The following is a 21,390-nucleotide window of genomic DNA, read 5'->3' as shown; positions in this document are numbered from 1 at the left end:
GAGAGAGAGAGAGAGAGAGAGAGAAACACTGTCAGCATGGAGCCCAACTTGGGGCTCAAACTCACAAACTGTGAGATCATGACCTGAGCAGGATTCAAGAGTCAGATGCTTAACTGTCTGAGCCACCCATGTGCCCCAGCAGAATATATTTTAATTCACTTTTTACCAGTTATTCTTCAAGGCCACACTGAGCACTTCCTAGGGGAGGTATCTTTTCTTATTCAAAAGTTTAAGGCTAATGTTCAGTAAGGCATCAAAATTTTGTTTTTTGTTTCTTTTTTCACTAAGTGTTCAAAGCCATTTAAAACTAAACAAAGGTAGGGGCACCTGGGTGGCTCAATTTGTTAAGCGTCCAACTCTTCGTTTCGGCTCAGGTCATGATCTCATGGTTTGTGAGTTCGAGCTCCACATTGGGCTCCATGCTGAAAGTGCAAAGCCTGCTTGAGATTCTCTCACTCTCTCTCTCAGCAGTAAATAAATAAACTTTAAAAAAAACTTAAAAATAAAAAAAGTTAGCTGTGATTCCACGCAATTTTCACGGTTAAAAAAAAAATGAGACCCCCTGATGATCAAGATTAGACAGAAATACCCAAAGACCATCAGTATGGGTTAAATACTAAATGTTTTCATTTTTATCATTAATTTTTTTATTATAACTCATTGGTAACTCAGGAAGTAGTACTATTTTAAAGGTCTTTTAAAGCTAATAGAAAAGTATCAGGAATTCTTATCAAGGGAAAAAAGGAAGAAAAACCTACGGACTAAAAGAGACTTAGAAACTTATCTATCAAATGCAATGTGTTTGGATCCAGATTCAATCAAACCAACTGCTATGGGGGAGGGGGGACGGAATTTAAATAAATATCAGAGAAATTTGAATATAGCCTAATTCCTTATAGTATTAAGGAATGATAATTTGCTTGTCTTTAGGTGTGTCAAGGATACTGTAGATCAAGAAGACAGTGACCTTCCAGAGCTCTGTAGTAGGATATTTATGGATGAAACAATATGATCATGGGCTTTGTGTCAAACTAATTGTGGGGGATGGGAGTGGGGAGTGAGAAGTATAGGAGAAACAAGATTGGCTGTGTGGCAATGGTTAGTGAAGCTGGATACTGAGTACATGTAGTTTAATTATATTTTTCTCTCTACATTTTGTACATGCTCAAACTTTTCCAAAATAAAAAGCTTAAAAAAAAAAAGGCATTAAGTGTCCTTTAAATTCTATGATTGGTCATAGCTGCTCCCCCCAACCCCTGCCCCAAACTACCTTCTGGCTCTGAATAGTTTCCTGCTTGCAGGAAGAGTTGCTGTTCCCACATATGTGTTGTAACATTCTGTCCCATCCCTCCCTGAGGGTCCAGATTAAACAGACAACCTATTTCTACTTCTACCCTGTACCAGAAACCCACCTAGTCAACCCCATCCTATCTAAAAGACCCTATCAACCCCCATCACAGCTGAAGATTGCATCAAGACACAATATTAATAGCTCTGAGAACCACACTATGCCCATATGACAGCCAGGAACTAAGACCATGTTCCAGGTTTTTGACCTAGTCAATGCATCTCAAGGAACACAAAACAGAAAATAGAATATCAAGACAGAAAGTAGTCACTCAGTGTTTTGGGTGCTAAAATCCAGCATAGGCCCACCTGAAACCCTCTTCCCCTAAATGCCAGGATGCCTCACATAGTTCTCAGCCATAAAGGCCTCCCCTCACCACCCTACATATAGGAGTACCGTGTCCCACTCTCTGACTCTCTGGCTACTAACTCTTCTTTATTTCATTCGGATTTGTTTGTTTGTTTGAGGTGGTTTTTTTGTTGTTGTTGTTGTTGTTTTTTGGGAGAGAAAGGTGGGGGGTGGGGGCAGAGAGGGAGACACAGAATCTGAAACAGGCTCCAGGCTCTGAGCTGTTAGCACAGAGCCCCATGCAGGGCTCGAACCCACGAACGGTGAGATCATGACCTGAGCCAAAGTCAGATGCTCAACCGAATAAGCCACCCAGGTGCCCTGGGTTTGTTGTTGTTGTTTTTAAAGTGTATTCATTTATTTTGAGAGAGAGACAGCATGCACAAGTTGAGGAGGGGCAGAGAAAGAAGAGGAGAGACAGAGACAGAGAATCCCAAGCAGGCCCTGAGATGACAACAGAGAGCCTGAGATGGGGCTCAAATTCACAAACCACGAGATCATGACCTGAGCTGAAGTTGGATGCTTAACGGACTAAGCCTCCCAAAGGCCCCTCTTTATTTGATCTTCNCCTGAGATGACAACAGAGAGCCTGAGATGGGGCTCAAATTCACAAACCACGAGATCATGACCTGAGCTGAAGTTGGATGCTTAACCGACTAAGCCTCCCAAAGGCCTCTCTTTATTTGATCTTTGTAGATCTTATCACTGCCTGACNCGCCTACTGCAACTCCACTAGACAAAAATCCCACCACCACTACCACCGATGAGAGTAATTACAGGAACATCTAGGAAGCTGGCCAAAATGGTGGGTGGCTCAGAGTGCCTGGTTCTGGCTCTACCTCTTAGCGACCATGTGCTCCATTTCCTCGACTGTCAAACAGGCGGCAATAAAAGAGTCTCTATCATAGGTTGGTCACAGGGTTGATAGCCCAGTACCAGACACAGACTAAAGGCTAACTATATTAGCTATCATGTTCAACATTATTATTACAAGCACTTCTGAACCACCTTGTACACTTATACTTTAACAGAATTCTAAGTAGGACTCATTCTCAAGGACATAGAAAAAACAGTTTTTTAAAGCCTGTAAAAATCTGGTGAGCATGGATACTATATAATAATATAAGAGCAATTCTATAAATCTTTACTGAATGAATCACAGACATTAGGAAAGAAACTTTTAAGAAAGGTGAGAAATTATTACTCAATACCCTCAAAATCCATTGCTAAGCATTTATGAAATAAAATCATCCACTCAATGCATTCAGCATATAGCATCAAGCATGTAGAGAGAACCCATTGGAGAGTCACTGTTGTGATCGTGAATCTCAAGGCAAGGCAGGATTCTAAGGACTTCCTGGCCCAAATTCTCTCCCTCCACACAACCTTAAAACCTACAAAAATATGATTCAGACTCTAACATTGCTCTGCTGTCCCTCTGCTCTACATAAGCTTTTCTGCCTTTATTTTCTGGGTACATCAATGTGCTGCCTGAGACTCAATTTAAATGAAAGTCCTCCACTGCTAACAAAAATCTAGAAAGCACTGCTAGAGTCCAACCCACTATTTTATGGATAAAGAAACAAGGCCTTGGTCTAGAGGTCCAGCAACTTGTCTAAGATCTCACCACGGTCAGCCCCACTATGGAACTAGAAATCCAGGTTCCTGAAACCTCATCCAGGGCTCTTTCCACTACTAAGCATTACTTCATCCACAGATAAATGCATCAAAACTTCTACCAGAACCAGTTTCAAAACCCAGATTTTCTCTGCTTGAAATTGAACTTACTAATTCACATCCCACAACTCACCATAATTTCTCTCTGTTCCTCCAGATTCTTCAAAAAATTAGAAAATTCACGTAAGGAAGCATCTACAAAGAAAAAGTTATGATTATTTGGTGGTCAAAGCAAAGGAGGGCAAACCAAAACCTCACTGTTACATACCTATGCAGCGTTCATCATCTGTCTCTGCATCACCGATAAACTCAAATTTAAAGTCTCGGAGTGAATGTGCAAACTTCCGCTGGGCTGCTGAAAGACCTAGAAAGAAAAGATTGAAAGATTACTTGGAAACTTGTTTAAGTCCAGGATTAGAAGAAATGTATTCATCCTAAAGTCGCCAGAGCTGTAGGGCTCTTCACCCAATCCAAGAGGAGGTACAATCCAACTTATTTGCCAACGGGCCCATCACCCTCATACTGGTATGCTCTGAGATGTTTCTGTCTTCACTTCTATACTCTGGCACAGAACAGGTGCTGGAGAAATGTTTACTCCCTCCCCCACCCTCTTCTTCCTCTGAGATGTAACTGCTTCACATTGTTCCCCAAAGCTCTTTGCCTTTATCTGTTCACTCAGGTCAGAACTTGCCTGATTCAGAAGTTCAGGCTATGATTAGGAATACATACACCTGATGGTATCTTCCAGGGCTGGATAAGAACTGGCTGGAAGTCAAGGTTTCAAATATAAAAGTATCAAAGCTCAAAGTCAGCCTGACAGATGCCCTTAACTGACTGGCAAACTCCAGCCAGAGAAACCCAGAAGGATCAAAGAGTTTTCACAGAAAACAGCATCAGAAGGTAGCTAAAGGCCAAGCTTAAAAGACAGAAAGAATTCATTCTGCAAAAGACCTACACATTCACATCTTTTTTTATTGGAGATTAGTAGAAAAAAGAAAACTACATTATTGCAGTATCATTTATGATAGCCAAGATATGGAAGCAAACTAAATGCCCATAGATAGAAAAATGGATAAAGAAAATGTATGTGTATATAATAGAATATTACTCAGCCATAAAAAGGAAAGAAATCTTGCCATTTGTAACAACATAGAGAAATCTAGAGGGCATTATGTTATGTGAAATAAGTCAGGCAGAGGAAGACAAACTCCATATGATTTCATTTATATGTGGAATCTAAAAAATCAAACAAAAAGTCAGAAACAGCCTCATAGATACAGAGAATAAACTGATGATAACCCAAGGAAAGGGGAATGGGAGAAGGATGAAATAGATAAGGGAAGTAAGAAGTACAATCTTCCAATGATAAAATAAATAAGACACAGGAGAGTAAAGTACAGCATAGGCAATATAGTCAATAATATTGTAATAATTTTGTATGGTGACAGCTGATAACTAGACTTACTGTAGTGACCATTTCATAATGTATATAATATCGAATCACTATGTTGATATAAATATAATTATTCCTCAAAAAAATTAAATAAATAGAAGTATATACAAAGATAGAAAAAAATAAGAAAATGGTGGAAAACCCTACTTCTAAAATAGGGTAACATCTATTTTAGGGCCAGAGCCCATACTACATACTTTTATCTCATTCAATACTCATATGAAATTAAGATTATCTTCATTTTACTGGGTGCTAAGGTTCAGAGATGTTAAACAATTTACAGAAAGTGGCACAGCTACTACAACAGCAAAGGCTTGACTCTACTCCAGAGCTATTAACACAAAGCCATGCCCTGGCCAGGATACAATCCTGCCACTGGTCTAAAGCACCTTCTAAGAGCTGTTCACTGACTCCCATATTCCTTACAGTCCTATCTCAGTACCGTCAATACCGACAGACTGTGTTAAAAGTTTCCTGTCAAGCAGATTAAGTTGAAAAAAACCAAACACAATCTATAACTGGCGGTCAGAGTACTCATGCAAAAATAAATATAGACAAGAAAGGGAAGCCAACAATGTAAAAAACTGAGGGCTGTTTTTAATGAGATAGTAGAAGCAATTTTCTTATTTTAGTCATTGACCAAACAAGGAATGAAAGCAAAAGATTCGTATTTTTACATTAGAAAATGCTACTTGATTTTTTTTTTTCTTTTACCAACTCTACCTGTAATCATTAAGTACAAAGCTCCCCAATGCCCTCCTGGACAAGCTGCTTTCTCTCACTTCTCAAACTTTCCAATAATGTTTCCCCAGCTCTTTCAGCTACTGTCATGGCTTGGTTTGGTTTCTTAATTTTCTTCTTAACAGACTATATTTTTTAGATGAATTTTAGATTCCCAGCAAAACTGGGTGTAAGATACAAAGACACTCTGCTCCAACATGTGCATAGCCTCCCTCATTACCAACATCTCTCGCTGTCATGCTTTTTGAAACATTCTTCCTCTAATTCATGTTTAGCTTGCTTTTCTCAAATGCTTTTTCCTCTTTAAAATAGAAAACAGACTGAAAAACCAAAATGCCAAAGGTAAAACTACAACACCTTCAGAGGATGATACAGGATTATAATTTCTTACCCTTGGCATATGGAAAAAAAGCACACACTATAATGTAAAATGTGATGGACTGCAAGCATGGTGACAATTCTCCACCTCTCCCTGTAGGCACCTCTCTTTTCTATGTGATTTTGCAGCTCCTCCTGCAATAGGTGGAGTCTCTCTTTCCGCCCCTGGAATGTAGGCTGGTCTTAGGCCCAGCAGGATGTGGTGAAAGTGACACTGTATTAACTGAGAACCTCCATCTCACGCAACTTTGTACACATCTACTCAACTCTCTCGGAACCCTCTGGCTTCCATGTGAACAAGCCCAAACTAGCCTGCTGGTTGGTGAAAGATTTGTGGCTCAGCCCCCCAACTTACTGACACATCGGTCAGGCAGCCAACCTGCAGAAGCAAAGCTTTCCGGCCCTTGATGCAGGAGGTAATCCAGATCAACTCAAGTCCAGACTAAAATAAATAAATGGCTGCTACTTAAACCACTAGGTTTAGGGATGATTTGTTACAAAGCAACATATAAATTAATAGAAAGATTAATAAAATTTGACTGTGTTAAGCTCGAAAAATGCTTAAGACCTAAAAAGAGTGAAGATTAAGCACACACCCAGGAGGTATAAGTGACAGCTATAAGTCAACGAGGAAAGGCAGAAATTCCAATAAAAAACTGAACAAAAGACTTGAACAGGCCCTTCACAAAAGGAACTGAAGGAAATCTAAATAGCCTATAACCACATGAAAAAGGTGCTCAAACTCATTAGTGGTAATGAAAATGAAAATTTCAACATACCTCAATACACTCACCAGACTGGCAAAAACTAGTCTGGCAAGACCAGGTGCTGGTATAATTCTGTGTGGAGCAACAGAAACCCTCACATACTATTAGTTAAGAGTAAAAATTGGTACACTTCCTCTTTAAGTACTTTGGCATTTTCTACTAAATTTGATGATACCTACAACCCCAAAACTGTCCTTCTAGGTAAATTTCCAAGAAAACCTTACACATGTGCACTTGTAGACATATACTAGAAAACTCATTAACAGGAAGATCATAATAACAGCCAAAAACTGGAAAAAACAAATACCAATTAACAACAGAACTGAAAATTATACTACATTCATACACTATAGAGCAAAAATAACTATAAATTCACAAGTCAACACAGATGTATCCCACAACTTGGACAAAAAGAATCAAGTCACACAAAAAATACACACAGTATAATTCTCTCATATAAAGTTCAAAACGAGGTGCACTAAAGTATACTATGGGCTGCATATATAGGTCACTTAATTATAGAAAAGCAAGTGAATCATTATCTCAAAAGTCACACAATGTTTATTTACCACTGGGGGCAAAGGAAAGCCATGCAGGCAGAAAGTGACAAAGGGACTGAAGGGATTTTAGGGGTGAGTCTGTAGATATTTGCTTTATCATTCTTGTTTAAAATGTAGGATTGTTTCATTTTTGCCATAATTTCACAATTAAAAAATAAAATTTTTTAAACCATAAAAGAGTAAAACCTAGCAATTCAGTCCATCCAAAAGTAACTTATTTGCCATCGTCATCCAGGCAAAGATACAATTATTCTCCAAGGCTTAACCACACTGGCGGTGTTCTTGGTCACACATGCCAAACTCATTCCAGTCCGGCACCCTTAACATTGCTACTCCCTCACCTGAAACACTCCCCCCTACCCCCACCAGGCTGGTTCTCAACCCTGATGGCTCAGTCCATCTGTCCCTGATGGAGCCATCCTCCCTACCATCCTCTCCAAAACAAGGTCACCCATGGCCCTAAATCCCTCTCTATTCTACTGCTGCTTTATTCTCCCATAGCACTTATTATCTGAAACTACCTTATTTAGTCAGAACTCACTCAGGGTTATCTATTTTCCCACCGTACAATAAATACCATGTCGTGTTCCTGAGACAGCAACTGACAGTCTTGTGCTTCACTATGTCCCTGAAACAGGGACCACAACAGGGTTTTTCCTTTGTATTTCATGCACCTACTCCCAGTTAATAGAGTGTGGGTTTAGTATCATTTTTAATAACTTTATGTTATTCCATTTTGCTAATGTTTGCTTTGTCAGTTCTCAATAGGGGCATGTACGTTGGTTCCATTTATGTGCGTATATGTGTTTACATGTGTATATTTACTTAAATGTTATACACATATTACATAAATTATTTATATAATATATACAAACACTGGCATAAATTATGCTTTTCTCCTCTGGAGTTGTTTCCTGCGGTATTTTATCCAAATCACTAGGTGGAAACATACTTTAACGACCATGTTTCATATGGCCAGGGCAGGATGCTCTTTAGAAAATTAAAACTTAAATGTATCAGTTTTAAATATTTCATAATACCTAATTTCATTTTTGCTTAAAATATTTATAACAGCAGATTAAATTTGGGTTCATCTGCACAGACAATGTATTTCTCCCTGTGTAAATGCATGCTTTTCTCTCATTAAGTGCTAAGTATTGTAGTTACATTAAAACTTTATTTTAAATATATACATAGTTTTAATGTTTATTTTTTTGATAGACCGAACAAGCAGGGGAGGGGCAGAGAAACAGGGAGACAGAGGATACGAAGCAGGCTCTGCACTGACAGCAGCGACCCCAATGTGGGGCTCGAACTCATACACATGATCATGCCCTGAGCTGAAGTCAGACGCTCAACCGACTGAGCCACCCAGGTACCCCAGTACTTTATTTTAGAATAAATCATTTTTCCTTTCTGTTGACTTCCTTCTGGTATTACGAGAATTCATTAGCTACATTTTTATTGCTTAAAAATTTGACCACACCAAACTCTATTCCATTTAAGGATCAAATTTATCATGTTTCCATTATTTAGTACATTTTAAATTTATGTATTCTTCCATTTAGTTTACACCCCCATAGATATCTTCTATCAAACATAATACGAAATCATGATATAGTTCACTATATTTAGTACAGTCCATTAAAGAAGCACAAAGATGCTTTACACAAAGGATAATGTTTTCTCTTTCCAGTATCACTGCACATAAATTTCAACTGGTCTTTAATTTTCAAGTTATAAAAGCTAGCAACATTCCTCTACTGGGGAAAATAGTAAGGGGCCCAGTGGATGGAAATGCCTTTATTGAATGCCTCCTCTTTGCTAACTGACTTACAAATATTACTTAATTTACTCCTTATCATCAGCCTGAAGGGTAGATGTTGGTGTCACCTTTTTTTTTTTTAAGTTTACTTATTTTATTTTTGAGAGAGAGTGAGAGAGAGAGAGAGAGAGAGAGAGAGTGCAAGAGTTCAAGTGGGAGAGGGGCAGAGAGAGAGGGAGACGGAATCCTAAGCGGGTTCCACGATGCCATTGCAGAGACTGATGCGGGGCTCGAATCCATGAACCTAAGATCATGACCTGAGCTGAAACCAAGAGTCAGAGGCTTAACCCAACTGAGCCACCCAGGTGCCCATGGTGTCACCTTATTTTACAAATGAGTTAAGTAGGTTCAGAGACAGATTAGTGGCTTGATCAAGGTCACAGATCTCTTTAGACTGCTGGTAATAAGTCCTGGAGGCAAAGGATCAATTAATCTCTAGTCTCTCAAGCTTCTGCCAATGTCCCTTCCATTACATCATTCTAACTTTCAGAACACATAATATTATTCTCTTGTCCAGATCTCATCCAGTTATCTGAACAGCTCTAATGCAGATTCTAACTAAATGTAAAACTCACAATCATGTGGGTCCATGCCCCCATCCTCTCCTATCTAATAATTCCTTGACCACTGTGAATGAAGTACCTTCATGGTGTGCAAAAAACCCACAGCTAACATAAAAGAATTAATGTGATTTGCACTCTTTCAAATGAACCTGGGCTCAGAGTCACCGAGACTAGAATTTTTAGGTCTCCAATCCACAGACAAATGAGAAGCACAGGTCTTCCCAGGGCTAAGAGCAATGTGAAAGATGAGTAGTTATATTTGAGACCTGATGAGTTTGAGAGGTTGCACACCACATGGAGAGATCCAGTACAGTTTAATCCAGGTTTGGAGAGCCTCCAGACACTGGCCCAAATTGCCAAAGCCTGCCCTTGCTGATTTTACAGGTGAGAAGACTGTTTTTTGCAGAATACCCACCTATTAACCAGTTTTCAGTTATGACCATAAACTCTGAGTTACATACAGGTACTTGGAAGGAGGTAAGCAGGAAACCTCTCTATTCGGCTGCTCTACTTGACCCAGCCTGCCCCGGGTAATAAGGTTATAACTGGTCTCCAGCAACTCCCCACACCGTCAACCGAAGCACGAATGGGGACACCTGAGGAAATGTGGCGTGTTCTCTAATTCTGGGCTTGAGAAGAAAAATGAAACCGCAAAAAAATGCCTTTCTTACTCATTAAATTTGAAATGTATGACTCTAAACAAGCCATATCGGATGCTAAAGACTTTTTTCAATAGGCAAACTGCACCTAGATGTTCACATTCCTTTGCATGTAGAGACCCAAGTTACTAGTTTATCAAATATGTAAAAGCTCTGCCAAGAGAAGGTCTGCCACCCATTCTGCACATCAAAACACGTACCAAAATTCTTCAGTGTTTTATTTAGAGAGGAACAGGGTACAGCCTCTAAGAACTTCATATCTTTCATGCCAGATTCATGCCAAGGAAATAACGCCGATGTTAATCCAACTTAACTTGGAAATGAAACAAAATTCCTCTACGCCTATAAACTGACTTCGTATTTTCCTTCTGTTTTCCAGATTTACAAAACTGACAGTGGCACTATATACTAGAACAGTGTTATGGCCTCTCTATACGAGTCAGATAAGAAAGTAAATAACTCACTTTGTAGATTTTTTTAAAAAATAATGCAAACATCTCACATCTCCAAAACGCATTACTGGGCTAGTTGAGTCCTGAAGGCCAAATCACAGGCTGTTCCAACAACAGCTCAAGGGCTAGCCTGGTCTCTGGAACTGTGACATTAAGACATTCCTGGCCCTAACGCTCCAATTCCAGCCCAACTAGAGTGTCTATGTAGTAAGGTCTGCTTAATCATAGAAAAAGCACCATCTAAAGTCACTAGAATATTCTAGACCTGAATTGACAAATCTATGGAGTTGAGGAAAATAAGGTGAGCCCATAAAGATGCACGTCTCAGGAAAAATGCATCAACTTGGAGTGTAAAATTCAAAACCTAACGTGGCACATAACAGACAGCCAGATTCTGTGTTGGCCAAATAATTATGAACAGTACTTTCAAAGGGAGAGATCTAAACACTGCAAAGAATCCCATAGGCAGGTCCACACTGGAGACCACCACCCCAACCTTCATGACACCTTATTCCAAGCTTCAACTGCACTGCAGACATTGAGCATTGCAAAGAGTCTACTCGGGCTAGGTCCTGTGTACAGGACCCGTACAGGTCTCGTCACTGAGCAAAGCATGCCTGTGATCACCCTGCCTACAATTTTCAAACCGTCTTGGGCCACAGAATTGGTTGTTCAAAGAAAATCTTATTTATAGTGAGAGTCAAGCAATTAGTTGACACTTCTATATTAGTTTTCTGCTGCTGCTGTAACTAATCACTATAAATACAGTGGCTTAAAACACCACAAACTTATTATCTTACAGTTCGGGAGATCAGAAGGCCAAAATGGGTCTCACAGGAATGCATTTCTTCTGGAGGCTCTAGGGGAAAATTGTTTCCTTGCCTTCTCCAGGTTCTAAAGGATGCCCAAATCTCCTGCCTCACAGCCACCATCCCCCAATCACATCACGCTGAGACCTCCTTCTGTTACACATCTTCTCGGGCTCTTTTAACGACCACTGTGACTACAAGGGGCCCACCATCCTCAACCAGGATAATCTCACCGCCTAGAGGCCTTTAACTTTAATCCCATCTGCAAAGACTCTTTTGCCATGTAAAATAACATATTCACAGGTTCCAGGAATAGAAAGGGACCTCTTTGGAAGGCCATTAGTCTGTCTACCATACCTTTTAATGTCAGGTACTCTCCTGACCACTTTACATTTATTGATTCCTTTAAGTATCCCAACCACTCTAAGAGACAGGTACTATTATTACACCCATATTACAGAGGAGAAAACTGAGTCACAAAGAGGTTAAAGCAACTTGCCCAAGATCATACAAGGAGTAAGTAGGAGAACCAAGGGATAGTCAAAGCTGCTCAGATGTAGGTACGATGCAGATCCCATTCAACAGATCCACATCTCATCTCCCTGGTAAGAACGCACCCTGCAGAAGACCCACTCTGAAAATCCCTGGCAGAGTCTCTCACCTTCACTTTACAGGTGGGAAATGAAAGCACAACTTTGGACATCTAGCTCAATTTTACACACCTAGTTCAATGCAAGCACTAACTGAAATCCAAGTTTTAGTATAGAATACTAGTTTTAGAAGAACCTGGCAGTACACCTGTTAGTGAGGAGTGCATGGTCCAGCAGTTAGTATGCCCCAGAGAAAGGATGCAAAGGTGGAGTGCATGCACACACGTGTGGGGGAGGGGTGAAGGTGAAGTGCTTAAATATGAAACAGAATATCAATGCCAACCCTTTCCCAACCTCCACCTTCTCTAATTACAATTCATAGAAAATAAGAATGGCTGATGGGCCGACAAATCTAACGACAGGGCTGCATGCTGATGTTAGGATAGCGTGGCATTTCCAGGCAGGTGCCTAAATCTGAGCATCAAAAACCAATGGTCCTTAAGACTTATTTATTTGGCCATCTCTTTAATTACAATTTTAATTAGAATCTCTCAACCCCCCTGGTTACCCCTAGTTCCACTACTCCCTATTATCTTCTACTCATCAGCCATATATATGTATAATATCTGCCTGGCCCCTGGAGGCATTTGGATTTCAAGTCCTGGCCTAAATTATAGAACGTCAGCAGGGAACAGAATCTTAAAGACCATCTAGACTCATGATTCTATTTTACAGATGAGGAATCAAAGACACAGCATCCTGGAGGCAGTGTGGTTTATGAAAAGGAGAAAGGCTTACAGACTTGGGCAGAGATACTGGCTCTGCCATATCCCAGATGTGATTTTAGGTAAGACACCATATTTTGTATCAGATTTCCTGTCTATAAACCGAAAATACCAGAATGTCACATCTAACCAACACATGACCTCTGACTTTCCCTTCTAGAGCAATGTGCTTGACCCTTCACTTCCTACACTGGCAAGTTTGGTAGTACATGACCCTACCCCAACTTCATTCATTAGGGCTAAATTAGTAGGGACAGGCAACTGACCCAAGAAGAGCCCCCACAGGTCAGCCAAAGACATAGACACATGGACTATGTACATAAAGAAAGAAAGAAAAAGAGTAAAGGCCACAAAATGTTTAACAATCGGTGGTCCACGAAAGGATCATGGATGCCCATTAGTCTATCCTTATAACTTTTGTAGTATATTTTCACAAAATAATTATTACAAAAGAATAAAATGATCACAATGTATTAAAAATGAAAGAAACAAGTACACCCACCCTGCCCCTGAATCAATGAAGCTTTTTGTTCTTGTCCTTCATCCTGTCTTCATCATCTCATTCCTATACTTTCAGGAACCCAAGTGGCCAGAATTTCAGTGTTCCTTTCTCAGCGTCCCCATTCCTCATTCCACACATCCACACTCTACTCATGCTGTTTATTTACCCAAATATTTCCTAGGCAGTGTTCTACACACAGAGGATACTGCAACAAATAAATCAAACCAATTGGAATAAGAGTGGGTAACAGACCAAGGTGAGAGGGAGGAAGTAGAAAGGGAATAGAAAAAACAGATAATAAAACATAAATTATATACTGAGTTGGGGGCAGGTAAGAGCCATGGAGAAAACTGAACAAAGGTTAGGAAAATGGGAACACCCAGGGAGAGGGTGGACAGATCTGAGTGGATGGCAATAGAAAAGATGACACCGGAGTAAAGACTTGACTGATACAAGAAGCCACATGCATAATGGCAGAGAAGACTTTCCAGAGGACACAGTCATGCACAGACCTGACGCAGGACAGCAAAAGGCTGGTACTGCTGAAGCCAACCGAGGGAAGGGCAGACAGAGCAAAAGACAAGAAAGCCAAAGACAATGGGGGCCGGTTCAAAAAGGATTTGATCTTCTATTACGAGTAAGATGGGGAGCTTCCAGAGGGTTTTGAGCAGAGGAGGGACATGATCGAATATTCAGTAGCATCACTCTGGCTGCTGTGCCAAGAACACACTGAAAGTGGTCAAGAGGGGCAGCAGGAAAACAAGGCTACTTCCCTGATTCGACCAAGAGACGGTGGTCCTTCTTTAAAGAATTTCTGGAAACTGCCAAAAACTGATAAGACTTCAAGGTCTCAACCTAATGAGTTGAGGGGTCTATGTGCAAAAACTTCCCCAAGGATAGCAATCACCTTCAAAACTTCTTGGTTTCAAAGCAAAGAAAGTCTACTTTATAAGTGCTTAACATCAGTAAATTGTTCTCATTCCCCCTGTCATGGGTTCAATTGTGGCCCAACTCCCATTCACATATTAGAGTCCTAACCCTCAGGATCTCAGAATGTGATCTTACGTGGAGAAAGAGTCTTTACAGGTGTAATCAAGTTGAAGTTGGGTTATCAGGGGGGCCCTAATCCAGTATGACAGGTGTCCTCACACAAAGGCAAAATTCGAACACAGAAACACAGAGGGAAGACAAGGTGGAGAGGCTCAGGAAGAAAACAGCCATCCACAAGCTAGAGAGAAAGGCCCAGAACAGAAGCTTCTCTCAGAGCCCTCAGAAAGAACCAACCCTGATCACACCTCAATTTTGGACTTCCAGCCTGCAGGGCAGTAAGATAACAAATTCCTGTTGTATGAGCCATTCAACCCAGTCTGTGGAAGTCTGTCATGGCACCCCTAGCAAACTATACACCAGGATTCTTTTTTTCTCTTTTTTGGAAAAATAAAGTAGAGTTGGGGTTTAAAAACAGGCCTGAGAATACTACTGGCAAGTATTATTTTTACAGATCAAGGGTGTAAGCTCAATGACAAACCAATATTATTCAAACATTCTGGTACTAAACATAGTAACTTAGCAAAGAAAGTGATTTCCAAAATGTCCTAAGAAATGGGAGATAAAAAGAAAAACAGGGGCGCCTGGGTGGCTTAGTCGGTTAAGCGTCCCACTCGCTTAGGTCATGATCTCGCGGTTCCTGGGTTCGGGCCCCGCGTCGGGCTCTGTGCTGACTGCCAGCTCAGAGCCTGGAGCCTGTTTCAGTCTGTGACTCCCTCTCTCTCTGACCCTCCCCTGCTCACGCTGTCTCTCTCTCTCCTGGAAATAAATAAAAACCTTAAAAAAAATTAAAAAGAAAAAAAAAGAAAAAAACAAAACCACAGACAGGGGATAATGTCAAGACAAGCTACCGCATTAACCACAGTATATGCTTAAGGCCCAAAGTAAATACAAAGTAAATACTAGTAAAGACTGAGGTGTCAGGTGTTCATCTGGCTAATAACGAACGTGAGCTTTCCCATCCTTCTGTCATTGGAGCATCACCATTTCACAGCACAAACGAGAAACTTAGCTGCCAACCAAAGAAAGCCAAGAGTTACTATGTAACTCTCATTTCTCTCAAATGCTTTAATATTTATTTCCTTTAAAATAATTTTTCTATTTTTTTTAACATTTTTTTGAGAGACAGAGCAGGAGGGGGTGGGGGGCAGAGAGAGAGGGAGACACAGAATCTGAAACAGGCTCCAGGCTCTGAGCTGTCAGCACAGAGCCTGACGTGAGGCTTGAACCCATTAACTGTGAGATCATGGCTTGGACCAAAGTCAGATGCTTACCCGACTGAGCCACCCAGATGCCCAAAATAATTTTTCTTAAAGTAAAACAAGACTCACTCTAAGGAGGGGCTAAAACCTCTTCTTTTACGTCCCAAGATAAACGAGGATCACTAGAGCTGAAAGAAATGCCACAAGAAATGCTCCATGATTTGCATGTATCATTCACTCAGCACAGCCCAAGGCGTCCTATAACACACCAAGATGTGACAGTTGCCCTAAAGAGTCTGTAACCTCTAATGGAGAGAGAGGTCACCATCACATCACATCTGGTGTACTAAGGGGTCCAGATCACACACTCCACAAGAGTCCAATGGAAGACAAACTCAAAAAAAAACCCAAAAAACAACAACATTGAAGTCATCAGGAAAATAGTGTAGAATGCGGGGCCTGAACAAGGGCCCAAAAAAATGAGTTAAATTTGTATCACTGTAAACCATAGAGGAGACCTTTAAGGCACTGGGAATAAAATAAGGGAAATACTTCAGCTGGGAATGAGAAAGACTATATATACTACACAACCTATATAAATTAGGGCCTCTGAATTCAAAAAATTAAAGACTGAAATAATGAGAATACAATCAGAAAGAACCCAGGAAAGAAAGGCAAACAATGGGTGTCACGACAGAACTTCCGGCATAGCCCAACCTGGAATCTTCTCTCTGGACTGCCGCCATCAACACAATTCGGCTTCTGAGTGTTTACGTTGTTCCGTCTCTCACTTTCAACTGCTCTTGTTTTCTTTTATTTCATATCAATTCTTGCTGTCAGAACCGCTGCTTACTCGGAGGGCTTCCTGCTATGTCACTGGCTAGTGGGTCCTTCCACCGTCCTCGCATTAGTTCGGCATTCTTTCAACTGGAGCTCTTAACTGCTTTTCCCTTATTTCCCAAATTAAAATTCTTAAGAGAATCAAACGGGCCCAGTTCATTTTTTTCACCCACAGAAGGCCATGAAAGAAGTACCTTCTAGTGTCCCACCCTGACCAACTCAGCCAGCTCAGGGAGAAGAGAGGAGAGAGGTCACATGGTCCTCAGAGAACTTTCTCCTCAGCAGAGGCTATGTGCAAAGCCGTTTTTTCCTTACAGGAACTGTGAAGTAGTTAGCAAATGCCAAGAGAGACAATTTGGGTACAAAGCCAACGAGTACAAAATAACATCCTTTAAAGGCCAAAATAAGTTTTGAAGACTTGACTATATTAAACATAAAATTCCACAAAATACCCTCTAAAGGCAGAAACCACAGTCCCAGCTCAAAACTGAAGTAGGCAGGGCCTCAGGCTATGAGATGAGCCATTTTAACACAAGGAATTATGTTCAACATAAAGGAGATTTAATGCTCATATTTGACTAGAAAATGGTTTCCCATCCAGTGCTTCCAAATGGTTTGAATGTGTGCAGTAAGCATCTAACAGTTATTCAGCATTACCTATGCACTGGTCACTCCAAGTACTTTGCATATGTTAGTTCATTACCCAATTAGGTAAGCTTTTTTTTCCACTGTATTTTAGAGACAAGGACCGGAACACACAAAGGAGCCATGCTGTGTTAGATGATGGAACAAGGATTTGAGCCCTAAAGCCAGCTTCCCATCTAATGGTGACAATATGCTGCCTTCCCACAGGGAAAACTGCACAGGGCATAGTTGGGCCACAGCTTCCTTACAATGTCCTTATAAAACATATGTAAATCATCTAAATGTCTTGATTTTGTGGAAGTGTTAGAAGAGAGGTCAAGAATTTTCTTTAAAAGTTTGGTGGGCATCTGCAAACACTGTGTGAAGGCCGAGCTGGCCTTTTCCCCTGCGGTCATGGGTCTGAGCTGCAGGAGCATGCCAGGGGACCCGCACGGTTACTGGGAGGTAAATGGCTTTGGCCTCTCTGAGATCTCTAAGTCAGACTTTGACCGCATCAGAGCTCACTGAGGAGCTCTGTGACCAGCAGGGAGGCTGGGAGCTTCTGGACAAGGTCCTGCAGGCAGGGCTAGAGGTGAAACAGTTCCAACTGTGGAATTTCTACCAATGCCACTGCAACCGGGGAAGGTGGGGCACATACAGCTGGAAAGGCTCACCCATGGAGGGACCTTGAGAAGGGGATCCCTCCCAGTCCCTGGCCACAGTCCTGTGGTGGTAGCTGAAGGCCAGGCCCTGAGCCTGGTCCCTGGGGATCCGGCAGGGCTTATCACAGCGGCACAGCCACCACCTACAGAGGCAGCCTTCACAGCCCCCCCGTCCCCCGACCCCCACAGAGGCAGCCTTCACAGCTGGTTGGGAGCCTGGCTTGGTCTCCACACTGTGTCCAATGATTTCTGTGCATAGGGATGACATTGTTTTCAGGATTTCCGAGAGCTATGTCTGTTCCGTCTTATTCAGAATGAACTATTTTTTTAAGTTCTGGAAAAAAAAAAGCTTTTTTGGACAATCCCTAGGAAAGCAATGTTCCCCAAGAAGAAGGCCAGGATAAGAAAGCTATGCTGAAGAGCTCACAGCCAACAGGAAGAAGGAAAGAGCAAACTTGGAAAAGCTGCTCTTAGAAAACAAGTGCCAGCTGGGCAGTGAGGTCCATGAGGTCTGCTTCTTGGTTTCATGCTTCCTCAAGGGCAAGGTCAACATATACCAGGATCTCAGACAGTGGAATCAACACAATCCACGCCTCTTATAAGGGGCCTACCGACACAGGTCTGAGCCTCCTGAAAACTAGCCATATTCAAAGAGGAAAGAAGTGTTATTTAAATAAGTAAGATACATGGTCAACTTGTAAAATCACTGAAAGCATGAGTAAAGTATATAAATGCACATAAGAGAGTCTAAAAGTTAAGCAACCCGGGGCACCTGGGTGGCTCAGTCGGTTAAGTGTCTGACTTCGGCTCGGGTCATGATCTCACAGTTCGTGGGTTCGAGCCCTGCATCGGGCTCTGTGCTGACAGCTCAGAGCCTGGAGCCTGCTTCGGATTCTCTATCTCCCTTTCTCTCTCTGACCCTGCCCTGCTCACGCTGTCGCTGTCGCTGTCTCTCTCTCTCTCTCTCTCTCTCTCTCTCTCTCAGAAATAAATAAAAAACATTAATAAAAACAAATAAATAAAAATTAAAAAAATAAAAGTTAAGCAACCCCCCACCAAATCTTAACCAATGATTCTTTTTATGTTCTATTTTTCTGTATTTTCAAATTCTTTTTCATTTGGCATAAATTACTTTTATAGCAGGAAAAAAAATTAAGTTAAAACCAAAACAAAAGAATAGATGACACCTGATCATCAGGATAGGATAGGCTGTAAGACAATGTGGCTACGATGGTTAATTTTATGTGTGAACTTGACTGGGCCACAGGATGCCTAAACATCATATTATATTATTATTTCTAGGTGTCCATGAGGTGTTCCCAGAAGAGACTAAGCATTTCAATTGGTAGACTGAGCAAAGCAGATGGTTTTCCCCAGTGTGAACTGACATCATCCAACCACTAATAAACACACATAAAAAAATTCAAATACACTAGTAATGAAAGAAAATTTTACATGGCTTTTCACCTGATGGCCCATACGATTTTAAATAATGAGATTCAGCATGTATTTGCAAACATATAGGTAAATAATCCCTTTTATATATTGGTAGGAGAGAAGAGCAGCCACTGCTCACTGTCACTCCTCTCTCCCTCCCCCTAAAGGGGGAAGAACATGAATACCCTGTCATGGCAGCTTACCAATTTCTTTCGTATCTATAAAAAAAGATAATATATGTGCAATATTTCCAGAGAGAATGCTCAGATGCTTAGTTTGACACTGTGAATAGCTAAGGTCCCAACCTCTGAAAATCCGACCTACTTCACGGAAAAAAGGTTAGCTCTTCTTCAGAAAAGCCTCATCACAAAGCTCCTAGTACAGTGATTGAGAGTATGGGTTCTGGTGTCAGACTAACAGGATCACACACTAGGTCCCCAGTGACCAGCCTCTAGTGACCGAGCAGGTGGAAACCCTTCCAAGCTCCAGCTTCTTCACTTGGGAATAATACTGGGTTTTATATAACAAATTGCAGCAAAGGAAAATAATGAATCAAAAGATTACTAAGTTATCCTGTCTGGGTGACAGAATGGCAGAACCATTTTTTTCATAAAGGGGAAGTCAAGAGAGGAAGCCTATGTGAGGTGAGAAAACAACTGCATTTCAGGGATTTCACAAAGTAGATTAACTAACCAAAAATTCTGAAAGCAGATGAAGATAAAAGTCACGGCCAGAGATTCTAATCATCAATTCTGTGCCAAGCAGTAACTGAAGTGAATTTTCCTTATTAGAAGGAAAAAGTGTAGAAAATCTGGAGCTGAAAATAAAGAAGTAAACCATAGCGAACACGCACAAATGGAGAAAGGAGGAGGCAGAAGAAGACAAGACAGAGAAAAGACGGCCCAAAATGAGGTACAAGGGGTGTGCAGAAACAGAGAGGACACACATTGGGAATGCTCAAAAATGTCACGTTTTGCAAGGCTGGAGATGTGGCAAGAAGTGCTTTGACAAATCAACCTCATTCCTCCCTTTCCCTTAACCCCCTACACATCCAACTCTATATCCAAAATATCCCATGGATCTGCTCCCTTCTCTGACTCCACTGTTAACACAGCCATTCTGGTGACTCTGCTTCTGCTCATTCCCCTGCAACCCAATTCCTGTAAAAGCAGCAAAAACTAACTAAAAATATAAATTGGATTTCCTTATTCCCCAGCTTACATCTTCAATATCATTCCTGTTGTACTTAGCATAAAACCCAAACCCCTCACCAAAGGTCTCAAATACCCTGAGTGATTTGGTCTCTGCTCAGCCCTCCAGCCTCATCCATCCCCTTAGCTCACTCAACTCCAGCCTCATCAGCCTCTCTTCTAGCCCTGGAAGAAAAAAAATGCCAAGTCCTCCCCTTCCTTAAGGTCTTTGTACATAACCTGCCTTCTCCCTGGAATGCCCAAAACCCAAGTACAACCAACCTATACTGGAAGCTCCCAGAACCCCTCCAAGTCCCAGTAGGCTCACCCCTTCCTGCTTTTACAACTGGGCTCCACAGTTTTCAGATGTATGTATATACAGAAGGTATATGTATATACAGAAGATGTATGTAGCTGTAGTATATGAAATCCAGTTCCTGATTTTAAATGGTCTGTATTCCAAATCAGTAGATAACTGAAAAGGAAACACTAAAATATAGAAGAAAGAATCAGCTATTAATTGATTAAAGACACACGTGTCCCTAAAAAGCAGATTTTCCAGTTAAGCTTTTTTATTACTTTCATTCTAAATTTAAATATATTATGGACTCACCCTCCCCAACCCAAAGTACACACACATAAAAGTAGAAAAGGAGGAAAGACCTCATGAACACTTCTGGCCCATTAATAACGTCCAGTCTCCAGTTCAAAGGATACATAGCAAAAGCTCAGCTAACATCCTGTATTCATCAAGTTATGTTACAGAAAGTAAATGTATCACAGGCACAGTTAGCACAGAAGGAAAGAAAAAGCTGAATCGGAGATGGAAAGCTTCCAAAAGGAAATACTGGATTTCATTTTTCTGCAAACTGATAAAGGAAAGACATTATATAATTATGATAAATTTTAGCACCTAGAAACCCAAGGATAA

At 41.0% G+C, this 21,390-nt stretch overlaps 1 protein-coding gene across 2 annotated transcripts in view; it reads right to left on the bottom strand.

Annotated features, from left to right (window-relative positions):
• ARHGAP10 (Rho GTPase activating protein 10) overlaps nt 1-21,390 on the bottom strand; it is a 313,043-nt gene that overhangs the window by 227,256 nt on the left and 64,397 nt on the right. For both annotated transcript variants that reach the window (XM_077770703.1, XM_077770713.1), the window contains exons 2-3: nt 3,642-3,737; nt 3,507-3,568 (exon numbers count right to left, since the gene is read on the bottom strand). In XM_077770703.1, coding sequence (XP_077626829.1) covers nt 3,507-3,568; nt 3,642-3,737 — 158 coding nt within the window. The remainder of the gene's footprint in view (nt 1-3,506; nt 3,569-3,641; nt 3,738-21,390) is intronic.

The sequence above is a fragment of the Crocuta crocuta genome, unplaced genomic scaffold (assembly GCF_008692635.1).
Source record: "Crocuta crocuta isolate KB4526 unplaced genomic scaffold, BGI_CrCroc_1.0 scaffold345, whole genome shotgun sequence".
Lineage (NCBI taxonomy): Eukaryota > Metazoa > Chordata > Mammalia > Carnivora > Hyaenidae > Crocuta > Crocuta crocuta.
This window is presented reverse-complemented; position numbering and strand designations above follow the sequence as displayed.